We start from the raw sequence: 13612 nt of genomic DNA, 5'->3' as shown, positions 1-13612 counted from the left end.
ATGGTATCATACATGTCACCTCATGGCAGCCCACATCACCTAGCTAGCTAATGGTATCATACATGTCACCTCATGGCAGCCCACATCACCTAGCTAACTAATGGTATCATACATGTCACCTCATGGCAGCCCACATCACCTAGCTAGCTAATGGTATCATACATGTCACCTCATGGCAGCCCACATCACCTAGCTAACTAATGGTACCATACATGCCACCTCATGGCAGCCCACATCACCTAGCTAACTAATGGTATCATACATGTCACCTCATGGCAGCCCACATCACCTAGCTAACTAATGGTATCATACATGTCACCTCATGGCAGCCCACATCACCTAGCTAACTAATGGTATCATACATGTCACCTCATGGCAGCCCACATCACCTAGCTAGCTAATGGTATCATACATGTCACCTCATGGCAGCCCACATCACCTAGCTAACTAATGGTACCATACATGCCACCTCATGGCAGCCCACATCACCTAGCTAACTAATGGTACCATACATGTCACCTCATAGCAGCCGTATCACCTAGCTAACTAATGGTACCATACATGTCACCTCATAGCAGCCGTATCACCTAGCTAACTAATGGTATCATTCATGTCACCTCATGGCAGCCCACATCACCTAGCTAGCTAATGGTACCATACATGTCACCTCATGGCAGCCCACATCACCTAGCTAGCTAATTACGCCATCATATGTACACTAAAGACAAATGTCAATATTGTCACAGTTGAATAATTTGCTGGCCAGCTGAGCTTGTTGGACATTCTAATGTGACTCCTCAACTTTAACAGTAATCTGTCAAAAAGCCTATCATCCCCAAAGCGTATCAGTCATAACTGAAGTACCAAGGCTATAATAGGAAGCATAAGTGCATGGAGTTGCGATTGATATGCCCTTGGCTCCCCTTCTCATCACAGACATGTATACAGACCACATTTAAATGGATGTATTTATAAGTCAGAAGTTCATCGGCCAACAAACTCCAAACTCTCGTTCCGTGCGCACACGCACACACATCATTCCCAGAGAGACACCTTGACTGAGGTCAAGTACGAGTTTTAGGAAGCCTAGGGGAGAAGAGAGCGAGCATCAAATCACACACGCTCGTCTCACACAGCTCTCTGTCTCCGTCAGACCTACGTTCCCAGCATTCTTTTCACGGCGGAGCGGTTAATGGATGGAAGGGAATGGGAAAACACATAAGTCGTGTGTTCTCGGAACACATTGGGCCCAGAAGCACTGCTTGCCCTCTGCAACACGATGCATGAGCCCGGGTCATTGGCCCATACACACACTTACAGTACACACACACTTACAGTACACACACACACACGTACAGTACACACACACTTACAGTACACACACACACACACTTACAGTACACACACACTTACAGTACACACACACACACACACTTACAGTACACACACACACACCTACAGTACACACACATACTTACAGTACACACACACTTACAGCCAGGGGTGAACGTAAAGCGGTCCAGTACGGCGTCCCGGCAAAATTCTAGGATTAGGCCCATAAGCGTGTGCACATAGGACGTCCCGTACGGGGAAGAAATGAAATCTACATTCACCCCTGCTTACAGTGCACACACACACACATACACATGGTGCATGGCCGAGTCACTTGTCTAAAGACAGACGTCACACTGCAGGAGAGAGGCTCTAATCAAATCAAAATCAAATGTATTTATAAAGCCCTTCTTACGTCAGCTGATATATCAAAGTGCTGTACAGAAACCCAGTCTAAAACCCCAAACAGAAAGCAATGCAGGTGTATTCTAATGAATATGTTGATTACTCATGCTCCAAACAACAACACACACGTATGCACACACACTCACAGAGAGTCCTCTTGGAATATGGGGGTTGTTTGTGCCTCTGCACCCTAGTGAGCTTTGCTCTTTAATGAGAGATGCACAACCCATCCCACTCCTTCCCCCTTCCCACAAAGCATTGAATGGAGCAGACAGTGGCGTATTAGGGCTGCCAAACCACTAGAGGGCAGCACCTGTTAGTTCATATTCCCAGGAGACATTTGGAAATGACTGAATCTCATGCACTTCATATATTCCTCTCTAGTCTGTACTGTACTGTATATTGTCTTTTACACTCTTGTCTCCCTCTTTGTCCTGTCTCCCACAGTCAGATGTGGTTCACCAGAGTGTGTTTGAGTTGATCCACACGGACGACAGGGCCTTGTTCAGACGTCAGCTCCACTTCGCCCTTAACCCCAACCAGTTTGATGCAGAGCCAGGGACAACAGAGAGTGAGTAATGCACTATGTTAGTACTCCAGTCTGCTATGTTAGTACTCACACCCTGGTTTTCTACTGCCTAAGCCAGGGGTGTCGAACTCATTCCATGGAGGACCGAGTGTCTGCGGGTTTTGGGTTTTTCCTTTCAATTAAGACCTAGACAACCAGGTGAAGGGAGTTCCTTACTAATTAGTGACCTTAATTCAGCAGTAAAGTACAGGGGTGGAGTGAAAACCCGCAAGACACTCGTCCCTCCGTGGAATGACTTTGACACGAGGACTAAGCCAACCTTTGTGGAAAGATTTGATATTGCTTGACAACATTTTTTGTATAGTTAGCTGAATATATAGGATAGTAAACAGGCAGCCTAGCTGTAAAGAGCATTGGGCAAGTCACGGAAAGGTCACTGGTTTGAATCCCAGAGCCAACTTCGTGAAAAATGTGCCCTTGAGCAAGGCACTTAAACCTAATTGCTCTTGTAAGTTGCTCTGGATAAGAGTGCATAATAAATGACTAAAATATAAAAGAGATATAAATATACTCTGTACCGTAACTGTGTGTACTGTAGGCCTGCAGCCTAACAACAGCAGTGACATCACCAGCAACATAGTGAGCTACGACCCGCAGCACATTCCTCCTGAGAACTCTTCCTTCCTGGAGAGGAGCTTCGTCTGTCGCTTCCGCTGTCTCCTGGACAACTCCTCTGGCTTCCTGGTACAGTAAACTAACAGTCCAACCACACACAACAAGAGGCCTAACGTCCACAGATTAACTTTGTATTAGTAATTTAGTAGTAGTGGTTAAAATACGACTTTTGCATCCACAGAATGAGACAATATACGCAAAACAAAAACAGTACAATATATATATAAAACTTACCTCAGTGTAGTTGTATTTAGGATCTCTGTTTATCCTCATGTGATCACACAGAGAAGTCCCTTACCTTTCCTCCTCATTTCTCTGTGTCTTCAACTCCAGGCCCTGAACTTCAATGGGCGTCTGAAGTACCTCCATGGCCAGAACAAGATGTCAGATGATGGTACCATAGACCACCCCCAGCTGGCCCTGTTTGTGGTGGCTACCCCCATCCAGACCCCCTCTATCCTGGAGATCAGGACCAAGACACTTATATTCCAGACCAAACACAAGCTGGATTTCACCCCCACGAATGTTGATACAAGGTAACACTCCCATCCAGCTATTTCAGCCACACCCGTTGCTGAAAAGTGTATAGAATCGAGCACACAGCCATGCAATCTCCATAGACAAACATTGGCAGTAGAATGGCCCGTACTGAAGAGCTCAGTGACTTACAACAAGATAGTTCGTCAAATTTCTGCCCCAGTCAACTGTAAGTGCTGTTATTGTGAAGTGGAAACGTCTAGGAGCAACAACGGATCAGCCACGAAGTGGTAGGTCACACAAACTCACAGAACGGGACCGCCTAGTGCTGAAGCGCGTACCGCAAAAAAATTGTTCTCAGGGGGCCTCTCGAGTGGCGCAGTGGTCTAGGGCACTGCATCGCAGTGCTAGCTGTGCCACCAGAGATTTTGGGTTCGAGCCCAGGCTCTGTCGCAGCCGGCCGCGACCGGGAGGTCCATGGGGCGACGCACAATGCGTCCGGGTTAGGGAGGGTTTGGCCGGTAGGGAGATCCTTGACTTATCGCGCACTAGCGACTCCTGTGGCGGGCCGGGCACAGTGCACGCTGACCAGGTTGATAGGGGCACAGTGTTTTCTCCGACACATTGGTGCGGCTGGCTTCCGGGTTGGATGCGCGCTGTGTTAAGAAGCAGTGCGGCTTGGTTGGGTTGTGTTTCGGAGGACGCATGGCTTTCGACCTTCGTCTCTCCCGAGCCCGTACAGGAGTTGTAGCGATGAGACAAGACAGTAACTACTAAACAATTGGATACCATGAAAAGGGGATCAAATTTAAAAAATAACAATAATAATTGTTCTCGGTTGCAACACTCACTACCGAGTTCTAAACTGCCTCTGGAAGCAACGTCAGCACAATAGCTGTTCATCGGGAGTGGGTTTTCATGGCCGAGCAGCCGTACACAAGCCTAAGCTTGCCACAATTGGACTCTGGAGCAGTGGTGATGGATCACGCTTCACCATCTGGCAGTCCGACGGATGAATCTGCCTAATCAGCCAATATCACTGCCCGACCTCACTAATGCTCTTGTGGCTGAATTTTAAATGTATTTTAAACCTTTATTTAACTAGGCAAGTCAGTTAAGAACAAATTCTTATTTACAATGACGGCCTACCAGGGAACACTGCCTTGTTCAGGACCAGAACAACTGATTTTTACCTTGTCAGCTCTGGGATTCGATCCAGCAACCTTTCGGTTACTGGCCCAAGGCTACCTGCCTAGTGGTTAGAGTGCTCTAACCACGCTCTGACCCCTAGGCTACTTGGAAGCAAATCCACACAGCAATGTTCCAAGATCTAGTGGAAAGGCTTCCCATAAGAGTGGAGGCTGTTATAGCAGCAAAGGGGGGACCAACTCCATATTAATGCCCATGATTTTGGAATGAGATGTTTGACGAGCAGGTGACCACACACTTTTGGCCATGTAATGTATAGATATAGATAACGTTATTCCTTTGTGTGTGTTATAACATTTATATTAATTTCTAAATGATTTATAAGCATTTGTAATGACTTATTCATGAACATTACTATGAATTGTAACCACAAACTGTAGAGATCAGAAAAAATTGAATAATTAGCAAGCGTTTCTAATGTTATTCCCCCTGTGTGTTATTGTGTGTCAGAGGGAAGGTGGTTCTGGGTTACACGGAGCTGGAGTTGTGTATGAGAGGCTCTGGATACCAGTTCATTCACGCTGCTGACATGATGTACTGTGCCGACAACCATGTCAGAAGTAAGTCGTTGTCACGTTTCCAAATCAATATTTCAACTTTCTTCTTTGAATGTGTGAATTAACAAACAAATGAACGGATGAATGAATGAATAACTGAAGCAACAAATGGATTAAACAATGAATGAATGAAATGAACAAAAACAAATGAGTTCTCTGTATTTGCTGTACCCGACCCTGTTTTTGACAGTTTCCTTGCATCTGTTTCCCTCCTTAGTGATAAAGACAGGTGAGAGTGGTCTGACTGTGTTTAGGCTCCTGGCCAAGAATGGTGTGTGGGTCTGGGTTCAGGCTAACGCCAGACTGATCTACAAGGGAGGGAGGCCCGACTTCATCATGGTCAGACAGAGACCGTTATCGTGAGTAGAGTCATCATCTGGACAATCCAATCCAAGATTACTCTGCGCTGTACTCTATCGTACTCTACTCTACTGTACTCTACCGTACTCTACTGTACTCTACCATATTCTACTCTACCGTACTCTACTGTACTCTACTGTACTCTACTGTACTCTACCGTACTCTACTCTACCGTACTCTACCGTCCTCTACCGTACTCTGCCGTACTCTACTGTACTCTGCCGTACTCTACTGTACTCTGCCGTACTCTACTGTACTCTACTCTACTATACTACTCTATTTTATTCTAATACTCCTTTTTATTCCTCAAGAAATAATGAGGGTGAGGAGCAGCTTCGCCAGCGGAGACTCCAGCTGCCTTTTAACTTCGCCACTGGGGAAGCTGTTCTCTATGAGGTGGGCCTCTCTCTGGACGTAGCTGACGTTCCAACCCAGAGCAAGGGCCCTAAGATCAGGAAGATGGCCGAAGAAATGGCCCTGGACCCCGACTCCCTGCTGGGCTCCATCCTGAAGCAGGACCAGGCCATCTACATGCAGGTACAGCAATTTACTCTGTTTTACCGTATTCCCTATATTATGCACTAATTTTGACCAGGGCCAATAGGTCTCTAGTGTACTATGTAGGGAATAGGTTGCCATTTTGGACACAGACAATGTCTCAAATAGCCCCGTAAGGATGGGTCGCTAAGGATGAATTGAGACAAAAAGTATTTTTTTAATTCAATCATTCATCCATGCAGACCAGCCCCAGCGAGCCCTCCAGCGAGCCCCCCAACCCTCAGGAGCTGTGCTCCTGGGAAGACCAGGCCTTCAGCAACAGCCACGCAATGGCCAACGTGCCTGGTGATTCCTGGCAGTCCCAACACCACACTATGCCCAGACCAGACGCGGGCATCAGGGAGGAGTCCACTGTCCAGGACCTGATGGAAACACTGCAGCAAATCATCGGGGACAACAGCCTGTGTTCCAGGTTTGACTACTACTTCTACTGTAGAATAAATAATAGAAATGAATAAAAAAACAACAGTATATTATCAAATTGAAAGGTGAAAGTAAAGTTGCTTTGTCTAGCAACACTATCATGACTTAGAGTGCAGTATTTATTGAGTTGCACAGCACAAACGTTTGTTAGCACGTTTCTCAAACTGGCTTTGGCCATGGAGGGTGCAGGCCTGCCCAGGCAAGTGCAGGGGTTGCCTAGCAACATGTGCCCGGAGGGAGTCAACTTCTGCATAGCACCACAAATTTGTGAATTTGTTCAGACAGAACAGCTAACATGACAGCTAAAATGGCTTTGAAAAAATACAATTTCAGCTAATAGGGAGAAGTATGTAACAGAATAACTGTGTTAGTAGTATTCACTAATCATAAACTATTTACATATGATGATTCATCTAGTGGAAGAAGTTTAGAAGTTTGTTAGTGATGAAAATATGTTGTGGTAGTTGAAGACTAAACCATTTTTTAAGTTTGAGTAAGTTTTGTCCACAAATGTCCATTATATTTCTCTCCCCAAATGATAACCTGAAACATTTCTAATTCCTTATGAGTAAAAGTGTAGTAGTCTTAGTGTAATTATTTGTGATTAAATATGTGATCTAACTGCCCCACATTCCAAAGTAATAAGGTTGACATAGTCTATCAAAGTAATCAGACCAGATATTTCAATAAATTGAACTTTGAATATACACTGCTCAAAAAAATAAAGGGAACACTAAAATAACACATCCTAGATCTGAATGAATGAAATATTCTTATTAAATACTTTTTTCTTTACATAGTTGAATGTGCTGACAACAAAATCACACAAAAATTATCAATGGAAATCAAATTTATCAACCCATGGAGGTCTGGATTTGGAGTCACACTCAAAATTAAAGTGGAAAACCACACTACAGGCTGATCCAACTTTGATGTAATGTCCTTAAAACAAGTCAAAATGAGGCTCAGTAGTGTGTGTGGCCTCCATGTGCCTGTATGACCTCCCTACAATGCCTGGGCATGCTCCTGATGAGGTGGCGGATGGTCTCCTGAGGGATCTCCTCCCAGACCTGGACTAAAGCATCTGCCAACTCCTGGACAGTCTTTGGTGCAACGTGGCGTTGGTGGATGGAGCGAGACATGATGTCCCAGATGTGCTCAATTGGATTCAGGTCTGGGAAACGGGCGGGCCAGTCCATAGCATCAATGCCTTCCTCTTGCAGGAACTGCTGACACACTCCAGCCACATGAGGTCTAGCATTGTCTTGCATTAGAAGGAACCCAGGGCCAACCGCACCAGCATATGGTCTCACAAGGGGTCTGAGGATCTCATCTCGGTACTTAATGGCAGTCAGGCTACCTCTGGCGAGCACATGGAAGGCTGTGCGGCACCCAAATAAATGCCACCCCACACAATGACTGACCCACCGCCAAACCGGTCATGCTGGAGGATGTTGCAGGCAGCAGAACGTTCTCCACGGCGTCTCCAGACTATGTCACGTCTGTCACATGTGCTCAGTGTAAACCTGCTTTCATCTGTGAAGAGCACAGGGCGCCTGTGGCGAATTTGCCAATCTTGGTGTTCTCTAGCAAATGCCAAACGTCCTGCACGGTGTTGGGCTGTAAGCACAACCCCCACCTGTGGACGTCGGGCCCTCATACCACCCTCATGGAGTCTGTTTCTGACCGTTTGAGCAGACACATGCACATTTGTGGCCTGCTGGAGGTCATTTTGCAGGGCTCTGGCAGTGCTCCTCCTGCTCCTCCTTGCACAAAGGCGGAGGTAGCGGTCCTGCTGCTGGGTTGTTGCCCTCCTACGGCCTCTTCCACATCTCCTGATGTACTGGCCTGTCTCCTGGTAGCGCCTCTATGCTCTGGACACTACGCTGACAGACACAGCAAACCTTCTTGCCACAGCTCGCATTGATGTTCCATCCTGGATGAGCTGCACTACCTGAGCCACTTGTGTGGGTTGTAGACTCCGTCTCATGCTACCACTAGAGTGAAAGCACCGCCAGCATTCAAAAGTGACCAAAACATTAGCCAGGAAGCATAGGAACTGAGAAGTGGTCTGTGGTCACCACCTGCAGAACCACTCCTTTATTGGGGGTGTCTTGCTAATTGCCTATAATTTCCACTTGTTGTCTATTCCATTTGCACAACAGCATGTGAAATTTATTGTCAATCAGTGTTGCTTCCTAAGTGGACAGTTTGATTTCACAGAAGTGTGATTGACTTGGAGTTACATTGTGTTGTTTAAGTGTTCCCTTTATTTTTGAGCAATGTATTTCACCGCCTCACTTAATTAAAATGTTTCAACTTCTTGTCCTACCACAAAAATACTTTCAATTTTTGTTCATGGAATTTTACCATCTATTTTCTATGATTGATTGTATCTATTTAAACAAAATGATGTGAGTCGCATTGTATTGTATTGCTATACTCTAGCTTGTATGAAATGTGCTATACAAATAAAGTTGTATTTGATGTGATTGCAGCCTGGAAGTGGACCTTATCTGATCTGATCTTATCTTGTTGCAGCCTGAATGTGGACCCCACAGAGCTGAAGGACTGGGAGAACACTCTGCTGAAGATGAGCTCCAGCAACTGTGAGATGTCCGAGGACCTTGATGACATCTTCAACCATGACATCCTGTCGTATGTGGAGGCACATCTCTTCAAGGAAAACGGAGGACTCAAGATGCCCGAGCATCTGGGCTCACTGCTGGGGTCCGTCAGTGTCAACAACCCTCTCCTGGAGGTACCAGAGTGCCTTAAAAATGTCGACCTGCAGGGGAATACCATGATGCCTGGAGGAAAGGGCTTCAACTGGGGGGTTGATCCCCAGCAGAACCAGTTGCTTGGGATGGGAGGCTTGAGTGCGGCTGAAACAGTGAGTAACGTTCGGGGCATGATGAAGCTGACACACATGGGCTCTCAGATGGGATTGAACGGCCCCACACTCCAGCAGGCTTCCTCCAGGAACACATTTGCCCAATCCCTGGGAGAGAACCTGGGCCTGCAGAGCAACGCTAACCCTCTGGCCTTTAACCCTGCCCTGGCTGGCGACTGTGCCCAGGTGCGGCAGAACCAAGCCAAAGGTAAGCAGCAAGGCCTCCAGGCCTCTCAGATCCTGTCCAGCCCTGGTAAGGGGCTGGCGTCTTATTCCCTGAGACAACAGATGCAGTCAGGCCTTGCCAATCGGAGCTCTGCTGCTATGGGTCTGCCAATCCAGAACCAGCTGCTGGGGTGGGGCATGAATGATCAGCCAATGAAATTCCAGGACCAGCGCTCCATAAGCCAATCAGATCCCTTTGCCGTGCCCGGTCAGGAAACCATGTGGATGCCCTTGCCCTCCTCCATGCCCAATACCAACATGGTGGCCAACACCTTGTTGGAAACCTTTGCCCAGAACTTTTCAAATCAACCAAAAGATGTCATTCTAGATCCCAACCCGGCTAGCTGCCTACAAGGACACTTTTCCCTGCAGACCCAGAAAGAGCAGCAGCAGCAAATGCTTCCCACGATGTTACACCAACAAAATGGACACCAACACAATGTCACGGGCAGCTTTTATAACAACCAGGTGTCTGACTTCCAAATTGCTCCCCAGCTCCCTATCCCTGGGCTCGAGTCCCAGTCACAGCAGAACTCTCAGGCCCAGAACTACAACAGGGCTCAAACAATATCAGGCCAGTATAGGCCTCAAAAGACCTCTGCTCAAGTCACCCCTCCTCTCGTCTCTTCCAACAGCTGCATGTTCAGCAGCACCAACCCCCCCTCGGTTCCTGTCAACGGGGTCTGTTTAAACCCCAACACGGCCCTTGGTTCCCTGGTCCCATCCTCCTGTCAGAGGGCCACAGCCCCCCTCCACGACCAGAGTCCCTCCCAGGCCTCCTGCTACTTCCAGAGGAACTCCAGCGGGCCCATCGTGGGGTCCTCTGCAATCCTACAGGGTGACACCAACATCAGCCCTCTGTCCTGTCAGGTGGGGCCTGGTCTAACCCCTGGGGGCCTCACACCAGACAGCTTGCTAGTCCAGCAGCAGTACCTTAACTGCAACGGGCAGACACAGGTAATACAGGCACCAGTATTTTAATGTAACCTTTATTTTAACAGATTGTCCCAATGAGGTAAAAATAGCTATTTTTCAAGGCCGAGACTTGTTTCATTATTACAACCAGATTACAGCGTTTCTAATTGCACCAGTATTTAGGGTTTTACGAGTAGGACAGTTATTACGAGCCACGAAGGGACCTTTGGTTTCATATTTGACGTATATTGAAGCATTTAGAGCTAATTACTCTGTTGTATGTACTTAAACACACATTTGAAGATTTGTTTTGTCCATTGTCGTTGGTTTCTTTGAGAAGGGTATAATGAGGATTTTAAAAGCACTCACCCAAGCACAGTTTGCGGTGGGTTGCATGCATTACATCATCCCCTTGTCTTTCTGATCTATTGTGGCTAACTTGGTCCATTATTCACCATCTAGGTCACAAACTGTCCAATGGAGGAAAACATATCGTTCAAGTTCCCGCCACTGCCCAACGGAACCACATACTTCTCAGAGAACAATCAAAACAACTGTTGCGACTTCTAGAAGGTTCTACAAGGAGGAATAAACCGCCTTTTCCGCAGCTGAATGGAATTTGTTGAGATACTGATGAGTAGCCCTCTTTGCTAAACAAACAGATACACGGACACATACAGACTCACACAGCCAGGTGCCTTTGGGGATTCTACCACCACCATGCCTTACTTCACCAAGGAGACTGGCCAAGATGGCTTCCTTCATTTCTCTTCTATGTGTCTCAAATCGTATGTTTGGATGCAAGATACAAGGCGTTTGGGCCAGAGGGTCGTGTGGCTTATTTTTCTTCTGCAACCAGACAGAAGACAGAAGCTCCAGTGACTGTCACAAGCTCCTCCTTGACTTGCTTTCTCCTTGGGTGGGCATGCCCTGGTCAAAAGTAGTGCACTATGTAGGGAATAGAGTGCCATTTTGGACATACAGTCACGTCTGGTCGATGTGGAGGAAAGAGAATATATTTATTGGTTGTTTTGAATTGTGCCTCATTGTGCCTCTGATGTTAAAGAATTGCCAGATGATTTTGGAAAGGACAGGCGAAAGATGATGACGTAAGAAGTAATAAGGAAAAAGAGATAACATGTTGAATTAGATTCCTGGGATTACTTTTAAGGTTGTTTTTTTAAAATCCCTAAATGCATTTGAACATATAGGATCTAGCCAAATTCCAAAAGGAAAGGTGAGATAGTTGATGCTTGGTAAATTGACTACAGTATAACCATACGGGCAAAAAGATGAGCATTTGCATTTGGAAAATGCTAAATATGTTGGCATATAATATTATGGACAATATGTATGTATAGATGATATACAGTTTAAACTGTATCAACTGCTTATTTTGATACGGAGTAAAACAAAAACTATTCCCCAGCAATCATAATACTCCAATGACCTGAATGAAAATGTAAAAACTATTTCCCTTGTGATGACATTTGAGACTTGCCACATGTTCTTGCATCACAAACCATGCTCCATTGTGATATATCCTATTATTACAACAAGATATGCTAATCAGAATGTAATGACATGAACGACAAAAATACATTTATTTACTCAGCTTTGTTTTGTTTTTTGAAAAAAAATCATCTTTTGTATTTTTATAAGCATTTAACCAAAACTATAAATATGTAATTGAGCCAGTTTAGTCTTTTCTGTTATTTTGTGAAGTGTCCCACTGGGCACACACTGGTTGATTAAACGTTGTTTCCACGTCATTTCAATGAAATGATGTTGAACCAACTTGGAATAAACATTGAATTGATGTCTGTGCCCAGTGGGATTCCTGTGCACCTGCAGTTTTATTTGCTTCTATTGTTCTTCTATTGATAGAAAACACCCAAGAAGGGGCGGTGCCTTGGTAAAGTATTCATGCCGAAATGCATCAGATAGTTGAAGTGCCTCATTTGCATAAATATGCAGAAGGAAAACCGATGAACCAATCATGGAAAAGCATATAATCACCAGTCAATTTGAAAAGAAAAAGTAGAGCCACTGTTCAAACTGCATTGTTGATATGTTCTCCTATGCCAATGTGGGAATATCTTTCACTTTACTTTACTTTCTTTGATGAATTATTTTCTTGCCCTGCAGTTCTACAGGGAAGTAATACAGTATTGGCAGCTACAGTTTCAGAATGATCAGTGATCCAATTCAATGTGGATTATTCAATGTATTCTAGGGGGATCAGGTGCTTTCAGAAATCATACAAAAATACAGAACCTACAATGAACACCGTAAGTGTCCATATTGAAAGTATAGTATTCAGTATTCTTGTCTGTATGCTTCTGCACAATGTAGGCACTATAACTACTGCACTGAGGCCAAGGCGCCTTTCTATATGCAGTATAATTTGAATGTGTACATACTATTTTTCATTTGTATTTTTAAGTAATCTGGCCTTCATACGATTCACATCTATTATTGTACACTATTTTATACATGTGTTTTCTGCACACAGAACAGTTCATGTCTGTAAAACCCTTTTTGACCTGTTTCCTCAGAACAGTATTTATAAATATACACCTTGTGGCTTTTGTTGTTTTTCTGCCTCTAACAATGTGTCAGCCATGGCTCTTACGCCTCAATTGTTATATTTCATCTCCACATTAAAGAGGTTTAATGACTTGACACAGGTTTGTCTGTTCTTATCAGAATCCCTTTTCTTCGTAACAGGATTATCTTTATTTGACCTGGTGAGATGTTTTATTGATTCAATTATACCATTTTATCAGAGCAAATAAATACAAATTTAAAAGTAAATAAAGACAATCAAAAACATACAACGTATAGATATATCACACATACTGTATGTAGTATACCATATCATAACACTGTCACGGATCCCTCCGGAACTTTCATTACGCACACCTGGCCCCTATTCCCAGTGATTAGTAATTGTATAAGTGTGTCCTTGGTTTATCATTGTCCTGTCGATTATTGTTACAATGTCCGTTGATTCGTGTGAGTAGCTGTGCTGTGTGTTTTGGTTTTCGTGCC

The 13612-nt window shown here is 45.0% G+C and overlaps 1 protein-coding gene across 2 annotated transcripts in view; it reads left to right on the top strand.

Moving 5' to 3' along the window:
- LOC112253968 (aryl hydrocarbon receptor) overlaps positions 1 to 13243 on the top strand; it is an 82502-nt gene extending 69259 nt beyond the window's left edge. For both annotated transcript variants that reach the window (XM_042324089.1, XM_042324090.1), the window contains 9 exons: positions 2185 to 2308; positions 2865 to 3010; positions 3275 to 3477; positions 5078 to 5187; positions 5402 to 5543; positions 5856 to 6081; positions 6285 to 6514; positions 9067 to 10600; positions 11021 to 13243. In XM_042324089.1, coding sequence (XP_042180023.1) covers positions 2185 to 2308; positions 2865 to 3010; positions 3275 to 3477; positions 5078 to 5187; positions 5402 to 5543; positions 5856 to 6081; positions 6285 to 6514; positions 9067 to 10600; positions 11021 to 11128 — 2823 coding nt within the window. In that variant the 3' untranslated portion in view covers positions 11129 to 13243. The remainder of the gene's footprint in view (positions 1 to 2184; positions 2309 to 2864; positions 3011 to 3274; positions 3478 to 5077; positions 5188 to 5401; positions 5544 to 5855; positions 6082 to 6284; positions 6515 to 9066; positions 10601 to 11020) is intronic.
- The last annotated feature ends 369 nt before the right edge of the window (positions 13244 to 13612 follow it).

Source organism: Oncorhynchus tshawytscha, linkage group LG07, assembly GCF_018296145.1.
Source record: "Oncorhynchus tshawytscha isolate Ot180627B linkage group LG07, Otsh_v2.0, whole genome shotgun sequence".
NCBI lineage: Eukaryota > Metazoa > Chordata > Actinopteri > Salmoniformes > Salmonidae > Oncorhynchus > Oncorhynchus tshawytscha.
The sequence above is the reverse complement of the archived record's forward strand: the minus strand, read 5'-3'. Positions and strand labels throughout refer to the sequence as shown.